Source organism: Tenrec ecaudatus, chromosome 18, assembly GCF_050624435.1.
Source record: "Tenrec ecaudatus isolate mTenEca1 chromosome 18, mTenEca1.hap1, whole genome shotgun sequence".
NCBI classification, from domain to species: domain Eukaryota; kingdom Metazoa; phylum Chordata; class Mammalia; order Afrosoricida; family Tenrecidae; genus Tenrec; species Tenrec ecaudatus.
This window is the reverse complement of record NC_134547.1, coordinates 8,205,127-8,226,577: the sequence shown is the minus strand read 5'-3', so window position 1 is coordinate 8,226,577 and position 21,451 is coordinate 8,205,127. Positions and strand designations below refer to the sequence as shown.

Genomic DNA, 21,451 nt, shown 5'->3' with positions numbered 1-21,451 from the left:
CCCCCCCACAGCATTTCCAAAACAAACTTTACAAACCCTGCCTTTAGAAAACCCTGCTTTTCTCCTGGAGAGCAGCCCGTGGATTTGAATAGCTGACCTTGCAGCTTACAGGCTACTTAAAAAAAAAGTCACTTATTGGGGGCTCCTAAAGCACCTATAACAATCCATACATCAGTTGTATCAAGCACACCAAGTACCTGTGTTACCCAGTGGGCTGCTTTTGAAGTGAAGCCTTCTGTTTGGCCAGAGAATGAGGCTCTCTCCTGGCGCTTACGGAGGGGAGGGGATGTGAGTGATTTGTTGCTGTAAAAGTGGAAACGGGAATCACCGAGGAGCAGGGCTTTGCAACAAAGTATCACATAATGTCTTTTTCTTTTTAAGATGGTTTATGGGGGCTCTTACAACAAATCTGTGTATCCATTGTATCAAGCCTGTTTGTTCCTATGTTGCCGTCATTCTTTTCTGAACACTTACTTTCTATCTGAGCCCTTAGTGTCAGCTCCTGTCCCACCCCCACCCCCCCATAGTTTATTAAAGTAACATCTTGGCTGTGCAGATCGGTTTCCTGTAGGCTGTGATTTTTAAGGGGACTGATGAACCTGGTCTTTCTGGGGATATTCTCTGTGCTGCTGCCCGGCTCCACTCGGGGCCCTTGGCCGCCTTCTTCCTAGCTGCCTCTGTGGGGTTAGGACTTGCTCTGTGGGACCTTGTGTGTGAACTTAACTGATCAAATCTTCGGCGGCCTTGCATCCAGAAGAGGCCACATTCTAAGGGACCTGCAGGTGAGAATGTCAGCACATCTTAGTGGAGGGGAGGACGCCCTTTAGTCCGTGAGGACACCCACGGAGACGCCCAGGCAACTACCCCGCTTGTAAATTGAAGGCTTGTTGGGGGGAGCGGGGAACGGGAGACTGCCTAGGTTTCAGGTAGCCCTGATGGTGCAGAGAGGAAGCACTGTGGCTGGAAACCCAAAAGGTCAGCAGTTCGAACCCGTCAGCCGCTCCGCTGGAAAAAGGTGAGGCTGTCTTCTACCGCAAAGTCGTAGTACAGCCTGGGAACCTGTCTGAAGGTGCTGGCCAGTAATGAATTTCACTGTGTTTTCCTCAGCATCTTCCCTATAGACCAGTCTGTTTCCCTCCTCATCCTTCCCTTAAGGGGCAGTTAGCCTATACCCCACAGGCCAAATCCAGGCCACTACTGGTTTTTATGGTGATATATATATAAAAACCTTGATTGACTTATATATATATATACATATACACACATACATATAAATTATTTTATTGGGGGCTCTGACAGCTCTCATCACAATCCATATATCCATTGTATCAAATACAATGGTACATATGTTGCCATCATCCTTTTCAAAACATTTTCTTTCTACTTGAGCCCTTGGTATCAGCTCCTCCCCCACCCTTCATGGACCCTTGATAAATTATAAATGATTATTTTCTTATCGTCCACCGTCCGCTGCCTCCCTTCATCCCCCATTTCTATTGTCTGTCCCCCGGGCGGCGGGGCGTGTTATGCGTTGTTCATTGTGATGTTTCCCCCATCTCCCTGCCATGTCCCCTCTACCCTCTGTAAATCAAGTCTTACTGGAAACCCGTACCTGAACCCAGGAGATCTGGGGGCATCATGGGCTGTGCATTAAACTGCTAACCGACAGATCAGCGGTTCAAATTCACCAGCTGCTCCCAGGGCGACGAGGGGCTAGGCTGTGCCCACAAAGCCATGTCTCAGCTACCCACAGGGGCAGTTCTACTCGGTCCCCTAGCGTCGCCATGGTGAGTCTGGGGGACCCCGTGGGAATGGGCACGCTTGCTCATTTGCATGTGGTCTCTAGCCCTGTGGTTTTTGGTAAGCAGGGTCCTTCAGGTTGCTGAGGTTTGGCCCTTGGACGAGGCCGGCGTGGCTACTTCTCTGCTACGACAAGACTGGGGGATTTGTGACAGGCAGCACGTGTGGTCAGTGGTGCTCTGCAGGGAATGGGAGGGGGAGCCGGCTGAGGAGGTCAGCAGGCTATGGCCAAGGCCATCGCATACAGAAAGAGACGGATGTGGTGTTGACCTGGGGGACCTTGGATTTGCTTGTCAGTTTCAGTGTAGTGGATTTCCAGGCCTGTCCCTGCATTAGTGTAACCATGCCCGTGTTACAGTGTAACCACGCCCCTGTGTTACAGTGTAACCACCAGCCCCTGTGTTACAGTGTAACCACCAGTCCCTTGGTTAACAGTGTAACCACCGCCCTGTGTTACCATGTTACCCCCTCCTCCTTTGTTACCATGTAACCGCCTGGAGGGTTTTCCGGGCTGGGTGTGTTTGGATGGGAGCAGGTCTCCAAGTCCTTTTGTCCTGTGGCGCCTCTGGGTAGATGTGAACCGCCAATCCCATTTTATTTCATTTTATTTTAAACTACATGGTCCACTTGGGTTGAACACCTGGCCCTAGCTGGACAGTTCTGGGTTTCATTTCATTACGGGGCGGGGGTGGGCCGATTGGGGGGATTGGGGAGTCACTTTTTCAAAAATGTGGGGGATGTAATTATGGGATACATTAAGGATAGGCATCATTATCATCATGGCCATTCTTAATTGAGTCAGTTCTATGAATTGAATGAATTCCTTCCCCTCTCCGCCCTGCTGGTCCTTTCTTAAATCGTGTGGCGTAGTTTACCAGACTTTGGGCGCCGTTTCGACCGGTACAGTTCAGTGACATCGCGTTCACCTTGGGCCACCGGCACCGTTAACTGCTGCGACATTTTCTCATCACCCTTCACAGGACCCCTGGGCTCATGACCTTTGGTGAAACCCATCGTCTCCTTCCTGATACCTACTGCTGTCAGAGGTCAGCCGTTCGAAACCACCAGCTGCTCCCAGCGAGAAAGACATGCCTGCCTGCCTCAGTACAGAGCACAGGCTGTCCCGTCGCCTACAGGGACGGCTCTGCCCCATCTGTAAGGTTGCTGTGTGTCAGGATTGACTCAATGCCAGTGTGTTTGAGTTTTGCCACCTCGTTGATTCTGACTCACAGCCGCCACCCCCTAGGCCAGCATAGGGACTGCCCCTGGGGTTTCTGACCCTGTCACTCTACAGGAGCGGAAAGCCTCCTCTTTCTCCTGTGGAGCAGCTGATGGATTCGAACTGCTGATCCTGCGATTAGCAACCCAGCCTGCAATCCGCGTGCCACCAGGGCTCCTCTGTGTAAAGATGACCTCTTCGGACGCCCTGTGGGACAGTTCTCTGTCTTTCAGGATCCCTTCCAGTGGGAACCGCCTGGACAGAGGGTGGGGTTCGGTTAGGATTTGGGGGTGCCCTCCTCCTGACTTGTCAGCCGCAGGCCACAGCTTCCTGGGTGGGGCCCATGACCCTCAGTCTGACAGAGGAGGACGTGCACTCTGAGAGAGCTGGTTGGGGGGTGGGGGGGCCTCAGCTGGTGAGTGCCAGGCCGGGATGGGAGCCAGTGCCATCTGACACCACCCCCAGCTGGCGAGGGACAGGGGACGGTGGCCAGCAAGCAAGCACTCAGCTGCCTAAAATACAACAGGCGTGGGTGCTGGTGGACGCGGGCCCGGCCACTCCTGCTGCCTCGGGGTGGGGAGGTGAGGGCAGGCTGGCTGGGGCTGTAAAACGGACGAGGGCCCTGCTGGCTCCCTCAGGGTGAGGGCTGGCCTGTTGGTGGCTTGGAGACCTCAGCTATTGGGCGGCGACCCGTGGCTTCCGCCCAGTGCTCCTTTCTGTTCCTCATCCCAGTGACCTTGGGCAAGGCCCGTGGTTGAAGACTGGGTCCCTTTTTACCTCTCGCGAGCCTGAGCCTTTGAGAGTGGCTTGTCAGCTCTGTGGGAGGCATGACGGTCTCTGCCACGGTCGTCTCTCTTTCTCTGACCTGTTGGGCTGCGAACCCCAAGCTGGGCAGTTCGAAACCACCAGCCCCTCTGAGGGAGAAAGATGAGGCTGTCTGCTTACGTAAGGAGTGTATCCCTAGGTGACAGGGGCAGCTCTACACTGCCTTATAGGGAACTATGATTTGGAGCTGACTGGATGGCAGTGAATTTGGTTTGGTTTGTAACACTAAATGGAAGCAGGCTGCCGCTTCTGTCTCCCAGAGTGGCTAGGGAGTTCAAAACATGGACGTTTCGGCGAGCTTACCCACTGCCTAACCCCCGTGCCACCAGGGCATCCCGGAGGGGTGTGGCCCAATAGAAATGATTGTGTGAGCCATCTATGTCATTTAAAAGTTGGGTGGGTGGGTGGGTGGGGGGGCTACATTGAAAAAAGAAAGAGATCGGGTGACCTTAGTTGTTGGAAAGAGTTTTCTTCCTATTTTCTCCGCCCACAATACATCGCGACTGTCGTCGTCCAAGAGTGCCAGACGCTCGGTGAGATGTTTCGTATACATTTTCCTTTTTGTTCATACCGCTGGTTCAAAGCCCAGCGTGTGTTTTATGCTCGTGCTGGTTGGTTCGCGGTGCTGGGTTGAACCCCAGCTCATGGGCACGCACGCCCAATAGATGGACCCCTGCCCAGCCCTACGCCAGCCCTCCTGAAGGTCGGTTAGAAAAGAGGCTGTTGGGACCCATGGGGTTCCATGAGCTGATTTTTCAGGACAAGCTCACCAGGCCTTTCTTTGTAGTCTATCTTCGAAACTGCCAAAATCTTTCCAGTATCATTGCAGCGTGCCAATGTATTCTGATTATGGGGGACCAGTCTCCACAATTGAATGGGCCCTAAAGGGCAGTTGTGTAATTGAAGGGTACATTAAAGAGACATCAGACAAGGCATGCAAGGGCTCACCTCCTTCCACGGATTCTGGAACCAGAGAGAGAGAGAATGTATTCTCTCACAGGCGTACATAACCATCGGCCACAGAAGCCACGGCATACAGGAAGGACATGTACTAGAGCAGCGGTTCTCAACTTGTGGGTCGCCATCCCCTTTGGCGGTCAAACGACCCTTTCACAGGGGTCGCCTGAGACCATCGGGAAACACATAAATATTTCAGTATAACTGCAATATTGTTTTGTGAGTAATCCCTATGCTTTATGTTCAATTTGTAACAATAAAATACATCCTGTCTATCAGATATTTACATGACGATTCATCACAGTAACAACATTGCAGTGGTGAAGTAGCAACGAAAATAATTTTATGGTTGGGGGTCACCAGCACATGAGGAACTGTATGAAAAGGTCACTGCGTGAGGAAGGTTGAGAACCACTGTGCTAGAGGCATACACGTGACGGGAAGGCACATACAGAACCATGCTTAACCTTGGCCTTCCTGAGCTAGTTGACCTTAGGTGTCCCAGCGCTCTTCTCCAGGGGAGCTATATAATCCTTAACAGAAGGGAGTGGGCCACACTTAGGGTGTCTGCATATACTCTCTTCCTGTTTCTCAGATTTCCACATCTGATGGCATCTCTCAGTTCAGATCTGAGTACTAAAAAAGGCAATTGGCCCTAAGGTATGGATGTCCAGAACCTGTGTTCCAGGTGGTGCCCGTGGCAGACATCACTAATCGATCACAGCACTTGCTTCTGCTGAGTCTGGTGCTCAGAGCTGAGTCTATGATGCAAGTTGAGCTACATCCCGCTCGTCTTCAGCTTCCCAGTGTGGGGAACGGGGAGTACCATGAACTGCCCGTTTCCGTGGGTAGCTGTGAGGAGGAACAAGTGGTGAAGCTCAGGCACTTATTCTTAGATGGGTGCAGAAGAGAATGGGGAAGGGGAACCCAAGTGTAGAGGGGAACCTGGTGTCTTTGTGTTGAGCTGGGATGCAAGGTGTCAGGCAGGTGGCCGGCGCAGTGAGCACAAGGCTGGGCACAAGGCCGTGCCGGGACCAGGCCACGCTAGACATTGGATACCAGGGTGAAGTGGGTGGGAGCTATGGAAGGAATTAAGGAGCCCTGTGGCATGGGTTAAATGCTAACAAGAGATGGTTCAAACCCACCCATGACCCACCCATGGGCTTTGTGGACATGGGCCTCTGACAAACAGGGAGGTGGCTAGGCCTGGATGGCATTTTGTTGCCCATGTCTTGTGACTCTGGCTCCTCCTATCCCTTGCTAATGGGCCCTGGGCTCCTCGAGCCCACACTTTGTTTCAGACATTGGCTGCTCATAGTTTCCAGGCCTTAAGCTCATCCCGGTTCAGACTCTCAGGAGAGGCTCTGATTGGTTCAAATGCCCAGGAGAGGTTCATCACTGCGAGGCTGGTGGAGAATCCAGGAGGATCTGTGTAGGGAGAGAGGTTGAACTCTGTGGGCACAGGGTGAGCAGGAGGCCCCCGGCCCCAGGGAGCATCTGCTCGCTCTTCGGAGGACAGTGAGCAGGAGGCTATGGGGGAATGTCTCTTCAGGCAGGAATGGTCTGATGACTTTCTGAAAGGCTCCTTAGAGCCACAACAGGGCAGTGAGGTCACATGGCGAGCGACGGTCGCCTTTGGAGATGGAAGCCCCGATGGTCTGGAGTCAGGCAGGAAGTGGTAGCCCTTGGGTTGTTCAATCCCGGTGGGGAGGAAAGGGACTCTCACTGCCTGGGGGTGGGAGTGGGGGTGGGGATGGCCCAGGACACCTGCTCAGTCTCTTCCTGCCTCACATGGACTGTGTGACTGCAGCTGAGCAAGACCTCTCCCTGGATCTCATTTCCATCCAGTTACGAACAAGGGTGGTAACCCCCTTCTCTGGGTGTCCCGTTGTTGTTCCAAAGGTCAAGACAAGCGGGGTGTAAAACCGTAGGTATATCACCAATCCGTAGCCAGCAGACCCCACCCCCAGTGTTCCAGCAGGTGCCCGTGACAGACATCGCTAATCGATCCCAGTACCCGATCCCGCTGAGGCCAGTGCTCGGAGCCACCATGACCAATCCATTGGCATCACCCTCTGAATCCAGTGTGAAGGCAGCCACCACCTCTAGTTTATCTCTGGCTTCTCCCAACGTCCCTGGTGCTGCCTGTCGGCTTTCCCACAATGCCCTTGTGCTTTATTTATCCATGTCTGTCAGTTTCTCTATTCTAGACCCACAGCTGTCACTTCCTTGCCCCTGGGCAACCACGGTCATTGCCAAACCCCCACCCCCTGGCGAGGATACGAAGCTCCTTCCCAGTCTCAGAGGCACCACCACCTCTTCCAGGAAGCCTCCTTGGAGCAGATAAGAGTCATACATTTGTGTCTCTGTGACCCTGAGGTCAGATCCTGGGCGCAGGCCAGGGTGGGAGTGTCTCAAGTTGTAAGGAGTGGGGTGGAAACAGAGGGACTTTCCATTCCCGTTTCCGGTCAGAGGGAGCCGGTTTGGAAACATGGCCTGAGTGTACAAGGTTCTGACCCTCCACGCCCCGCAGGCAAGGCTGTGAGACACACTCTTCTGGGGCACAAGGCTTCATCCTGTTTAAACATAGTATCCCCGTCCTCTAGAGGGGCCATTGCAACCCCACAAGGTCGTGGCTTCCATAAGTAAAAACAATATTCTCTCAGTTTGTCGCCTCTGGCTCCCGGCAATTTTGGGTACAGCATGACAGTAGCACACTGCCAGGGGGCCCCCTGCGCCTCATCCTGACGCCTATGTTTTCGGTCTTCATCCTTCACACTGATCACTGTGGCCAGGGCCATCTGCGGCCCCGATGCGTCTCACAGAAGGGTCTTACTCGTTTTCCCAGACCCTCAACTTCACGAACCACCAGGTCCCTCTCCGAAGACTGGCCCTTCCCAGCGGACGGTGCCAGGAAGCCCCAATTCTGGGCACCGGTTTTGGGGGGCGGAAGGCTCTCTGGTTCTGTCAGCCCCAAGAGAAAGAAGCTCCTTGATCTTTTCACCTACCCCCCTTTGGGGATCTTTTACCCCCATTTCTAATCTTCTTTTTTTAATTCATTTTATTGGGGCTCGTACAACTCTTATCACAATCCATCTATCCATTGTGACAAGCACATTTGTATATTAGTTGCCATCATGATTCTCCAAACATTTTCCCCACTTTTTAAACTATTTTAAAATCATTTTATTGGGGGCTCTTACAGCTCTTATCACAATCAATTCATCCATCCATTGTGTCAAGTACCTTTGTACCTATGTTGCCATCATCATTTTCTAAATATTTTCTTTCTACTTCAGCCCTTGGAATCAGCTCATTTTTTCCCCTCCCTCCCCGCTCCTGCTCCCTCATGAACCCTTGATAATTTATAATTATTATTGGTTCATGTCTTACACTGACCCATGTCTCCCTTCACCCACTTTTCTGTTATCCATCCCATCCCCCTGGGAGGGGGTTATAGGGGGATCGTTGTGAGCAGTTCCCCCTTTCTCCCCTCACCTTCCCCTTACCCTCTTGGTATGGCTACTCTCATGATTGGTCCTGAGGGGTTCATCTGTCCTGGATTCCCTGTCTGAAAAGTCCACAGTGGGCTTAAAGCACACCCACGCTGGTGGATACCGCCTCATGAACACACGTATGCAGGTGTGGCTGGGAGGTGATATCGTACCTTCTAGGAATGAGCCAATGGAGCCCTGGTGTTACAGTGGGTTGAGCACCAGGGGCAGTGCCCGTTACACGCAAGGCCAGCGGTTCAGAAGCCACCAGCCACCCCAAGAGATAGATGTGTGTGTGTGGGGGGGGGTATGCTTCTATCAAGACGGACAGCCTTAGAAAAACAAGGGGGCCAGGACAGTTCCCCTTGGTCCTAAGGGTTCTCTCCACGTCGGATAATCGGCTCGGGGGCAGTGGGTTAGTTCCCACACCTAGCGACACTGCGCCCCCCCCACCCTGGGGGGTTCTGAAATGGACTGTCTCATCTTTCTCTGGTGGGTTTGAACCGCCAAATTTGGGGGTTCACAGCCCAACTCATAAGCCCACTGAGCCACGGGGCGCCTCCTGCCAGTGGAGGGAGTCACTATGGGGATGGGGTGGGAGCTCACAGGGACAAGCCACCACTTGTCACCCGTTGGTGTTCCTGGCACAAGCCACACGCTTGTCCTCTTCTCTTGCCTCATAGAAGGCTGACGTCCTTGAGCGGGCAGATGGTGGCGGGGTGTTTGGGGAATGTCCTGACTTGAGTGGCTTGGAAAGTGTTTTGGGTTTTTTTAATCATTTTATTGGGGGCTCGTACAGCTCTTACCACAGTCCATCCATTCATCCATTGTGTCAAGCACATTTGTACATTTGTTGCTATCATTTTCAAAACATTTTCTACTTGAGCCCTTGGTATTGGCTCCTCATTTTGCCCCCTCCCTCATGAACCCTTGATAATTTATAAATTACTATTTTTTCATGTCTTACACTGTCTGGTGTCTCCCTTCACCCACTTTTCTGTTGTCCGTCCCTCTGGGAGGGGTTTATATGTAGACCATTGTGGTCGGTTCCCATTTTCTCCCCCCACCTTTCCCTTCCCCTCCTGGTATCGCTACTCTCTCTGGATTCCCAGTGTTGCTTGGAAAGTTTGTGTCATTGTGTTATGAAGTGATCGTGCCGGGGTCTCCGACAAATGACGGGTTTGTTCCAACAACCCTCCCTTGGAGATTGGCTCTGACATAAGTCCAGGATCTCTCCCTCCCTCTGTTGCTTTCAGTTTTCATTATTACCTTTGATGACCATTATCTTTAATCATCTTCAGGGCTGGAAACACTGCATAAATGAATATACTATATGCATATACTCATATATCCATTTATATACTTATATATGTTTTTATACATAATGTGTATTTAACATAATATGTATATTTGAAAACCCACCGTTTTAGGGAGCCCCAGTAGCATGGTGGTTACACATTGGGCTGCTGACTACAAGGTCAGCAACTTGAAACCACCAGTTGCTCCAAAGGTAAAAGATGAGGCTTTCTACTCCCATCCAGAGTTACCATCTCAGGTGGAAAAAACGAACTGATAACCCAAGGGGTCAGGTCGAAGGAAAATGTTTTTAAAATGATGATGGCAACATGTACAAAAGGTGCTAGGCACAATGGATGGATTGTGCTAAGACCTGTAACAGGCCCCAGTAAAATGATTTAAATTAAAAAAAAAAAAAGGAGTTACCATTTCAGAAACGCACAGGAGCTGGTCGGCCATGTCCTGGAAGGTCACCTGTGAGTCCACATGGACGGGATGGCAGTGAGTGCTGTCTTCCTTATCTAGGGATGCTGTAACGGAAATGCCGCCTGTGAGTTAATTAACGGTTAATTAACGAACAGGAATTTATGTTCTCACGCTTCAGGGGGCTCTAATCATGAATTCAGGGTGCAGGCGCTAGGGCAAAGGCCTTCTCTCTGTGTGTTGGTTCTGAGAGGAGGTCCTTGTGTCCCTTTTGACATCTGTGGACCCAGCGTCCTTTGCAGCTCTCTCTGTGTGTCTTGGCACCAATCTTTGCTCGGGTCTAGGAGGTTCTCAGCACAGGAAGCCTGGGTCCCAAGGACATGTTCTATTCCCAGCTCTTCTTTCTTGGTGGTAGTCTGGTCTCTCCTCTATTAGCCCCTCTCACTATCTGGCTACTGTAAAGGTGTGTGTGGCTCCTACTTACTGTTAGCGGGTCCGTGTGGAATCGAGTCATGGCTCGGGCGAGGTAGAGCTGCCTTCTGAGTTTCCAAGACTGGAGAGCAGAAACCTTGGATTTTATCCTGCCGAGTGGCTGTTGGTTTCGAACTGCTGACCTGGAGCTTAGCAGTCCAACAGGTAACCACTATGCACCAGGGGTCCCTGTTGTCTACATTACAGACCTCTCTACTAGACTGAAAGTTGAGCCATGAGGTTGAGTTCGTTTTCAGACCTGAAGGTTGAGGAGGCACCATAGACCGGGGTGTTCCTCCGTTCTCTGTCCGACCAGTCAGCCTGGTCTCTCGGGATCTTAAGTTCTGGTCTACATTTTTCTCCCACTCAATCCAAGACATCCGTTTGGGGCATCTCTTTCAGAGCAGTCGGGTGGTGGTCGCAGGATACCAGCTAGTTCTTCCGGTCTCATGGTTGGGAGGCTGTTACCTTTGTTTTCTTTTTTACCGTCTATTCCATTTCCCCACCAACGTTTCTTTTTTTCTCCGGTGTCTCTCTTATTTTTGCTTGTTTTAAGTCATTTTATGGGGTGCTCGGGCAACTCTTGTCACAATCCATACCTCCATCCACTCCCCACCAACTTTCCCGAGCCTCCTTGTACATCCAGCAAGACGATCCGTGCCTGGGCCCCTTGTCTTCAAGCGCCCGGTCGAGCCGTGTGGAGAACCAGGTCTATTGGGGAAGATGGCGCAGGACAGGGAGTCTTTCTGCCATAGCGTGCGTGCGTGCGTGCGTGCCGCAAAGAGTCGTGCGCGCGTGCCGTAAAGAGTCGTGCGTGACGCAAAGAGTCGGACTCGACTCATTGGACGACACCTCCAACAAGCAGGACAACAGTAAGAGCTCCTATAGAATCGAGCGTCAGCGTGTGGACACTGACCGTGAATGAGGTCAACCGGAAGTGACGTCGCGGGCGGACCTGCCGGAAAGCCACCCTCGGGCCCAAGAGTCACAAGTGCGGAGGTTATCGGCAAGAACTTTCCGTGGCGCCAGTAGCCTGTTCTCAACCCTTAATCCTGATGCCGGCATTGAACACACACCCCCGCGGTGCCACGGGAGAAAGGCCTGGCAGTCTGCTTCTGACGAGTTTTGCGGGGAAGGGAAAAAAAGGCATGCACTGATATCAATTCGATTCAGAGTCTTAGGGAGTCCATAGGACAGCGTAGCACTGCTCCTGTGGGTTTCCAAGACTGGAACTCTTGAGTAGAAAGCCTCGTCTTTCTCCCGAGGAGCGGCTAATGGTCTCAAACTGCTGGCCTTGCAGTTATCAGCACGATTCATAACCACTGCGCCAACAGGACGCCGGGCCACGAAAGCCTGAATGCAGGGAGCATTTATCTGGGTAGCACTTGAGGTCACTGTGAATTGGGAGAGACTGGACAGCCGCAGGTTGCTACATTGCCCTCACAGATGGAGGGGGCACTGCTGGATAGGCGTCAAGCTGCAAACTTATAGGTCACTGGTTCAAACCCAAACCACCATGCCTCCTGAGAACAAGGAGGCATTTCTGTTCTGGGAAAGATTTAGAGCCTGAGAAACCCTACAGTCCCCCTGTGAGTTCCGATGAAGGAGCGCTGGTGTGGGTTGCAAATTGGGCTGCTAACCACGGGGCCAGCAGTTTAGACCCACCAACTGCCCTGAGGGACAAAGATGAGGTTTTGTTCTCCTTTAAAGAGTTAAGGGAGCTCTTGGTGGTTACAGCTCAGAGGCCTTCAGTTCGAAACCAGTAACTGTTCCTTGGATGAAGACGAGGTTTCCTACTCCCATAAAGAATTACAGTCTCGAAAAACCCCACAGGGGCGGGTGGGGGAGGGAGTCGGGGGGGGGGGGGGAATTAGCTGATCTCAAAGGCTCAAGTAGAAAGAAAATGCTTTGAAAATGATGGCGGCAACATATGTACAAGTGTGTTTGACACAATAGATGAAAATATGGGTTGTGATATGAGATGTAAGAGCCTCCCAATAAAAGTATTTAATAAAAAAGAAAGAAAGAAAAAAACACGGGCAGTTCTACCCTGTCCTGTAGGGTCGCTGTGGATGAGCGTCAACTGGATAGCAGTGAGTTGGTTTGTTTTGGAAAGATGGACAGCTTCAGAAACCCACAGAAGTGGTTCTGCCCCGTCCTGGAGGGTGGCTATGAGCCAGAATCCACTCGGGGGCAGTGGGTAATCACTGGGATTTTATGTCACCGCCCGATGGAATACTTCATGATGCCGCATCTGAAGAGCATTGGGAGGATGCAGCCAGATGGAAGCAGCATTTACTCTAGCATTTAGCATGCGTGTCCGAGCTCGGACAGAGCTGCTCTGGTAAGGTGGTTGTTCCTCACTGGGCCGCCAACCCCAGAGTCAGCAGTTTGAAACCACCGGGTGTCCTGAGGGAGAAAGACGAGGCTTTCTGCTCTGGTGAAGAGTTGGAGTCTCCCAGACCCACAGGGGCGAGTCTACCCTGTCCTGTAGAGTTGGTGCGAGTTAGAATCCAAGCAATGGCAGGGAGTTTGGGGGAATACCAGAAGAGTTGGATGGCACAGTAGGTAAAACGTGGGGGCTGTAAGCATCAAGGTTGCCAGTTCGAATCAGCCATCCTCTCGGGAGGGAGAAAATGTAGTTGTCTGCTTCTGTAAAGATTTACAGCCTGAGTGGAAATCGACTGCATGGCAGTGGGTGGAGCCCTACCGCACGTGTCGGATACATGTTAGTGGATGCTGCACTGGATAAGGAGCCCCGGTGGCCCTCACGGTTAAGCATTCGGCTGTTAATGGCGAGGTCGGTAGTTCCAACCCACCAATCGCACTGAGAGAGAAAGGTGAGGCTGTCTGCCCATATTAAGGTGTATAGTCTCGGGAGCCCACAGGGGCAGCTCTGCCCTGCCCAGAGGCCACTACGAGTTGGATTGGTTTGGGTCTGTGTAGATGAGGGTGGGAGGTGCAGGAATGGGGACTGACCCAGCTGGCTTGGTTGGTGTGTTCTCCAGCTGGCGCTGCAGACGGGACGCGAGCCCCCACCCATTTGGCGGGTACAGAAGGCCCTGTTGCAGAAATTTACCCCGGAGATCAAGGACGGGCAGAGACAGTTTTGTGCCACAAGTAATGTAAGTTGGCTGAGGGGAACGCAGGGCTCGGGCTTGTGGGGGAGGCAGGGCTCGGGGTTCTGCGGGGGGGCGTGGAGGAACAGGGCTCAAGCTCCCCTGGGTTTGGGTTCTGCGGTAGGGGAGCAAGGCTTAAGCTTAAGCTCGTGGGACCCTTGTTCTCCCCCCTCTTGCTGGACTCCTGTGCTCTGGGGCACCCCCCCCAACCCCCTGAAGGCTCCAGGCAGGGGCTGGGGCAGGTGGGAGTCACAGGCATGTGTCTGGAGTGGTGAGAGTTCTTCCTATGCCCTTCCCTAGTATTTGGGGTATTTTGGGAATGCAAAAAACCGGTACCAGCGCCTGTACGTGAAGTTCCTGGAGAACGTCAACAAGAAGGATTACGTGAGGGTCTGTGCGCGGAAGCCCTGGCACCGGCCCCCCGTGCCCATCAGGTACCACCAGGGCTCAGGGAGGCCTGGGAGACAGGAGGATGGGTATAGGGATGGGATCACCCACTGGAGATATGGAGTCAGGGGCGTGCAGAGGGACTGAGACCCTGAGAGGAAGTAGAGACTGGGGCCCAGAAAGAAAGACAGGAGGGTACAGAGACCCAGAGGGAAAGTGAGAGAGACCCCAAGAAAGTGGGACAGAGGGACCCACAGAGATAGATGGGTAGAGACCAAGAGATAGGGGTAGGGGGAAAGAGGCCCCGAGAAAGAAGTGCACAAAGATCCAGGAGTGTGAAGATCTAGAGAGGGGTGAGGACAGACTCAGGGCCGTGTGTGTGGCAAAGACTCAGAGAAGGTGAGGGACAGAGACCAGAGAAGGGTGGGAGGGCGGAATCAAAGACCCAGAGAGAGGGGGACCCAGCAAAAGTGGGCAACAAAGACTCATGTGGGGGAGGGACAGCGACCCAGAGAAAGGAGGGACCGGGCCGGGGTTGGAGGGACAGAGGGCAAGGGTTGTGGGGAGACGCAGCAGAGGGAAACTCGGGGTTGTCTGCCCTGAGCTGGCCGCCTCCAGGGCTCGAAGTGGGCATCTTGGCCGCTGACCGCAGTGCCTTCTCCACCCTGTTCCAGACGCTCTGGCCAGGCCAAGGGGGGCCCCGCATCTTCTGGGGGCAGCTCCGCCCCTCCCCCCAAAGCCCCAGCACCACCTCCGAAGCCAGACACCCCTGAGAAGACAACCTCTGAAAAGCCCCCAGAGCCAATGCCGGAGACGCCCGAGCCTCCCCCCCCTGAGCAGCCATCTCCACCGGGGCCCACTGCTGCCGCCGCCACCGCCACCACCACCACCACTACCGCCACCACCACCATCACCACCACCACCGAGAAGGACAAGGAGAAGGAGCGGCCTCAGCGGGGGGAGCGGCCAGTGCGGGGGGAGCGGGCTGCAGGAGGACGGCAGACCCGGCCGGAGCGGGGCCTGACCACAGGGCAGTCCACCGCCACTCGGCTGGCCAAGACCCGGCCCAACAAGGTGAAGGCTGAGCCGCCCCCCAAGAAGAGGAAGAAGTGGCTGAAAGAGGCGGGGGGCAACGCATCCACAGGCGGGGGGAACCCCGGCAGCTCCTCGGACTCAGAATCATCCCCCGGAGCGCCCAGTGAGGATGGTGAGCCCTCTGCCCTCGGCACCCCCCGGGCTGGCCAGGGAGGCGTGGGGAGGGGGGTCCCTGGGTGAGGACTGTCGCGTCGTTGCTGGAAACATCCATGCAACGTGGATGATAGCGGTCAGGGGCCCTGATGGTACAGCGGTTACTTACGTATGAGGCCATGCACCGCAAGGTCAGCGGTTCAAGATCGCCAGTTGCTCTAAGAAACAAAGACGAGGCTATCTGCAGCCGGAAAGTGTTACCACTTTGGAATCCCACAGGGGCAGTTCTACCCTGCCCTGCATGGTTGCTGTGAGTCTGAGTCGGAAGTGACTCGATAGCAGTGAGTTTACAAAGTAGCTACTGTTTACTTCCTCCATACACTAGGTGATAGGCACTGAGAGGGTGCCCTGCGGCTGGGATGTGGGGTCCCACCCCATTAGGATTGGGGGACATCCAGGGGCTCCCCATGCTGTTCCTGTTTGTCCTCTATGCTGTGCTGTTTTGTCTGAGAACAGATATATATTTTTTTCCATCATTTTATCGGGAGCTCTTACAGCTCTTTTGTAACATTCCATCCATCATTGGCATATTTGTACATAGGTTGCCGTCATCATTTCCAAAACATTTTCCACTTGAGCCCTTGGTATCAGCTCCTCTTTTTTTCCCCTCCCTCCCTTCACCTGCCACCCACGTGAATCCTTGATCAATTATATATTGTTAATATTATTTCATATCTTACCCTGTCCGTTGTCTCCCTTCACCCACATTTATGTTAGTCGTCCCAATCGGGGGTGGGTGGGGGGTAAGCTTTATATCCAACCTTGTGATAGGCTCCCCCTTGTTCCTCCCCAGCCATCCATCCCCCTACCCTCCTGATATGGCTACTCCTGTTACTCTTCCTCGGGGGTGGGGGGAGTTACCTGTCCCAAATCCCATGTGTTGAGAGCTCTTAACTGTACCATTCTGTGTTTTCAGGTTCTAGCCAGATTTGTAAGGTAGAACTGGGTCGTGGTAGTGGGAGGGAGGACGTAGTCAGGGACTAGAGGATGCTGTGTGTTTCATCAGTGCTACACTGCACCCTGGTTGAATTGTCCCTTCCTTGTAACCTTTCTGTGGAAGGTGGGGGGGGGGTCCAATTGTCTACAGATGGGCTTTGGGTCTCTACTCCAAACCCCCTCATTTGCATTGCTATAGTTGTTCATTTGGGGTCTTTTGATACCTGATCCCGGCGACACCTCATGATCACACAGGCTGGTGTGCTTGAGATCTTGAGGGCTGAGTGGCTGAGAGATGCTGTGACTGCTGCCCGCGACTTCGCTGGGTGACCTTGGGAAAGAGGCATTGCCTCCTCGTGCCTCAGCGGCCTCACCTATGAAACGGGGTCGTCCTAGATACAGCACAGGGGCAGCATGCTTGGCTCTCAGTGGCACCAGACCCACCTGGGCTGGACTTCTGCCTGGGACACTACCTGCTCCTCGGAGCTCAGGACGCAGGTTGTCCGGCGAGCCGTGACACCACCAGCGCCCAAAGGACTGGCTTGAAGAAACCTACTGCCACCAAGTCATTCCCTGCTCGGGGTCACAGGGACCCCGCAGGATAGTCCAGAACTGCCCCTGTGCGTTTCTTGACAAGAGCGGACACGCCTCGTCTTTCTCCTGTGGGGCTCCTGGTGGTCTCCAACCGCCAACCTTGTGCTGACAGCTCAGCGCATCACCCCCTACGCCACCAGGGCTCCTTCAGAACATTTTCACCACCACCCCCCAAAAAAAGAAACCCGACACCTTTCAGCCATCAGTCCCCATCCCTGGGGGCCCGATTTTGTTGAGTCTGTTCTGATACATAGCGACCCATGACAGCGTGGGACTGCCCACTGGGCTCCTTGCGGGCCCCTTCGTGGAGCCTTTTTTTTAATGGCTCACTTGATTGGGGAGGGGGCACGCTCAGAAATATGGTAACAAGCCCATCGTTCCGTTGGATTGCCGCCATCACCTCCGAGCCGTTTTCTTCCTCCTCGAGCCCTGGTGTCAGCTTCCGGGGCTTTTGATGGACGGCTACACAGCATACCAGAACCCCCCGCCCCCCCCCCGGACCCACCAAGGGCTCTCTTCGACGTCCTCTTTCTAGGCAAGGTCCTGTCTCCCCCGAGTCACGGGTGGATTCGAACCGCCAACCTTCATCTTTGAGGCCATCTGCTTTAGGCAGTGGTTCTCAACCTGTGGGTCGCGACCCCTCTGGGAGTCCAACGACCCTTTGACGGGTCGCACTGTGAAAGCAAAGTGACAGTGATGAAGTAGCAACAAAAATCATTTGATGGTGGGGGTTCCCCACCACACGAGGAGCTGTCTGAAAGGGTCGTGGCATGAGGCTTAAGGGTTCCACCACAGGCATGCCGGCATGCGTGCCCAAGGCAGCCAGAATCTCTCTGTCTCCATGGCTCTCTGTACTTCACGGAAAAGGAATCAGAGGAGACGTGGCCTTGCCACATGAAGCATCGCTTGCCCTTGGCTTAATGCCCAGAGCATCCTTCCTGTGCTGCTTTTTGCTTTGAAAGCCTGACCACTGTGCCGCCGAGTGGAGGGGCCGCCGCTTCTCTGGACTGCGATGCGCTGGCCGCCGCTTCCATTCTCTGGCTTCCGTGAACAACATTGCTGTGAACATCCCCATCCCCCAAAACCCAGACTCGCTCCTCTCACGGGTTTCCGGCCCCTATGAAGGTGGCACAGCTTGGCTCCTTTTGCTTTCTGACGTTAACGGTCTTCACAGGCGCCCGACAACCTCATCTTTCTCCCACAGAGCGGCGGCTGGGTTTGAACTGCCGAACTCAGGGCTAGCAGCTAGGTGCCTCGCCTGCTGCACCACCAGGAGCTCCAGGAGCATTTCACAGGCTCCAGAACGGGGCGTCGGCTCTCAGGGAGCAGCGTGTCCTTGTTGTCCAGCTCGGCATCCTCCCTGCCTCCCGACTTAGTCCAAGACCTGTCACAGGAGGGCGGGCCTCTCAGAGTCTGAGAGGCCCTGCCTCACCAGCTCAGGGACCTCAGCCCACTCGAGTTCTCTTTTTTCTGTTTGTTTGTCCCCCACCCCCCAGTTTTTATTGCCACCTAATCCACCTATCAGGTAGCCCACTTGCTTTCCGTTGTTCAGTCCCCAGGCCTTCTCTGAGATGGCTCACATCCGACTCCTTCCAGAAGCTTCTAAGTCTAGGTTGTGACTTCGAGTTCTCTCCTTTCTTCTTTTTTTTTCCTTTAACTTTTTTTTTTTTTGCCTTACCCCAAACTCTGACCACCATCCATCCATTGAATCAAGCACATTTGTACCTATGTTGCCATCATCCTTTCCAAAACATTTCCTTTCTACTTGAGCCCCTCCCCCCTTTAACTTTTTTGTTGTGAATGACGTGAGGGTTTGCGTTTCCTGTCGATCATCTCGCTTTTAACAGCGTCGGCCTACTGATTACACCAGGCCCCTCTGTGCCCCTCCCATCAAAAAAAGGTACCCTGTGCCCTTCCCTACCTTTTGTTTCTCTTCCTCATGGGGATTGCTGTCTTCCCCCATTCACCCAGGTTAGCACCTGTCTGCCCTTCAGCCTGGTGCTCCATCGTCCCGCCCTCCTGCCCAGGTAACCATCAAAATCAGTTTCTCCGGGAATGCAAACCTTGGTCCTGGATTCCCTTGTTCTCACTCAGTATCCGTCCTCTGGTGTTGGACTCCCACGCGGCACACTGCCTCTCCGGGTCCACCCATGACCAGGAGGTGCGTCAGGCTCCCTCCCCACTCCTCGGTGAAGCGTAGGGCCCCTTGTGTGTCTGTACCAGCAGGTGCTTATCCCTTCTTCCACGACGGGCCGCTAGGTGGTTTCCATCTGCTTGCTGCCGTGAACATGGGTGTGCCTGTGTCCAGCTTAGGATTCTTCTGTGGGGTATCTGCCCAGCAGAGGGCTGGCTGGATCTTAACAGAATTTCTACACCCAGCTGTGTTCGTTAGGGTTGACCAGAGAAACAAATTCATACGTAGACACTCATATATGTGTGTCAGAGAGAACTTTATGTGAAAGAGTAATTGTATACTGAGAAAACATCCCAGCCCGGTCCAGTTCAAATCCGTTAAGTCTGATATTAGTCCAGTAAGTTCCTCTTCAGTCTCAGGCAGCACATGCAATGACGCCAAATACAGGAAGATCACAGGCCAGTGGGTAGGAAGCCTGGTGGCTCCAGTGGCGGTAGAAGCATCTCTGTTCTGGTGTGGGCGTGGCTCCTCCAGCTCTAGGACTCTGGCTTCATCCCAGTGGCTCCAGGTGGCTTGTCAGGAGGAAGAGGAAGCAGAGGGCGTGGGTCGGCCTCCAGTGAGCTCTTTCTCTCCATTGCACCTCCAGATGAGGTCATCAAGCTGCCACCTGATTGACAGGCTAGACTTCACCCTCGGAAGTTGACAGGAGGTGATGTAACTGCCACACCCGCTATTGTAGGCAGCTCCATACTGCTTTCCACAATGGTCAGTGGTGGAAGTTCTCAAAGGAGGCTGCTGTGACGTCCCCTCTCCCTTGAATCCCCCAGTTCCTCTCAGCAGGCGTTTCTTGAACACCTACTATGTGCCGTGAGCTGGAGTTCCTCGCAGGGACCTCTTTGGCGCTTGGACGGATACGGACTCTAGAGTTGAACACAAAACAGCCTGAGAAATCTTGATGGCGATTCTGAGTAGGACAAGGTCCTTGCAGATGAAGGGGCCTGCAGTTGGGTCATGTGACTCTGAGGGCGCAGAGTTCCTTGGGGGTTGGGTGGGGCATTATCTGCAAGGAGCCTGGTATGGCTGGAGCTTAGTGAGAGAGAGGAAGTACGTGGGGTGCCTGTCTTTCACTAGAGGGACAACTCAAGGCAGGACCCTCTTCCCAGCGCCCCGCCCCCCCACCCTGGTAGTAGAGGTCTGACATAGCTCAACACGACCCAACCTTTTTGATATGTTTTTTTGTAATAAATCATTTTATTGGGGACTCAATTCCATACATCAACTATATGTATCAAACATATTTGTACCTATGTTGCCATCATCATTTCTAAAACATTTTCTACTTAAGCCCTTGGTATAAGCTCCTCTTTCCTCCCTTCCCACCCTCCTGAATCCTCAATCAATTTTATAGTGTTATGATTATTTCATATCTTACATTAGCCATTGTCTCCCTTCACCCACATTTCTGTTATTCATCCCCTTCGGAGGGGGGCGATATATCAACGTTGTGATGGGTTCCCCCTTTCTCTCCCTCCTCAGCCTTCTCCCTACTCTCATGACAGCATTACTCCCTTTGCTGTTCCAGAGGGGTTTACCTGTCCTGAATTCCATGTGTTGAGAGCTCATATCTACCAATGTGTGTTCTCTGATCTAGCCAGGTTGGTGAGGTAGAAGCAGGTCGTGTTAGTGGGTGGGAGAGAGCATTCAGGAACTAGAACAGCGGTTCTCAACCTGTGGGTCGCGACCCCTTTGGGAGGTTTAACGACCCTTTCACAGGGTTCATCCAGTTCATCACAGTAGCAAAATGACAGTGATGAAGTAGCAATGAAGATAGTTTTATGGTGTTGGGTGTAGTGGGGGAGCTCTATATGAAAGGGTTCAGGCATTAGGAAGGTTTAGAAGGAGTGATGTGTGATTCGTAGGTGCTACACTGCACCCTGGTTGAATCACCCCTTCCTTGTAAGCCTTCTGTGGGGAGATGTCCCGTTGTCTACAGATGGGCTTTGGGTCTCATCCAGTTGTTTGTTTGGGATATTTTGATACCTGATCCTGTGGACATCACATGACCACACAGGCTTCTTCCATGTGGGCTTCTTTGCTTCCCTGCTAGATGGCTACTTCAAGCCTTTAAGACCCCAGACGCTGTATCTTTTGATAGCTGGACACTCTGCTCTCTTCACCACATTAGCTGATGCACCCAGGGCAGTGCTGTGTCACAGCTGTGTGTCCCACTGACTGTCAAGAGGCCCTCCCTGTGCGGCCCTGTCTTCTTGAACTTCGGTGTTAATTAACAGCTCTTTCAGGAGTGCCCTTGATTCCTCTTTTTTAATTTAAATTTTTAATTTAAAAAAATTTACCCCTTTTTCCAACCTCCCCCCGCCCCGCCCGATTCCTCTTTCTCTCAGCTTCCTTCTCTTCTGCCTGCTTCTGTCTGTCTTTCTGTCTGTCAAACCCCTGTGGGCTCGGCTGCTTTTTTCCCCAATCATTTTATCAGGGACTCGGACAGCTCTCTTAACAATCCACACGTACAGCATCAAGCGCATTTGTACAT

General features: G+C 53.1%; 1 protein-coding gene across 3 annotated transcripts in view; it reads left to right on the top strand.

The window, feature by feature from the left end:
• Window positions 1-21,451, top strand: part of PRR12 (proline rich 12) — a 43,500-nt gene that overhangs the window by 12,243 nt on the left and 9,806 nt on the right. For all 3 annotated transcript variants that reach the window (XM_075537725.1, XM_075537726.1, XM_075537724.1), the window contains exons 7-9: window positions 13,494-13,610; window positions 13,905-14,038; window positions 14,666-15,198. In XM_075537725.1, coding sequence (XP_075393840.1) covers window positions 13,494-13,610; window positions 13,905-14,038; window positions 14,666-15,198 — 784 coding nt within the window. The remainder of the gene's footprint in view (window positions 1-13,493; window positions 13,611-13,904; window positions 14,039-14,665; window positions 15,199-21,451) is intronic.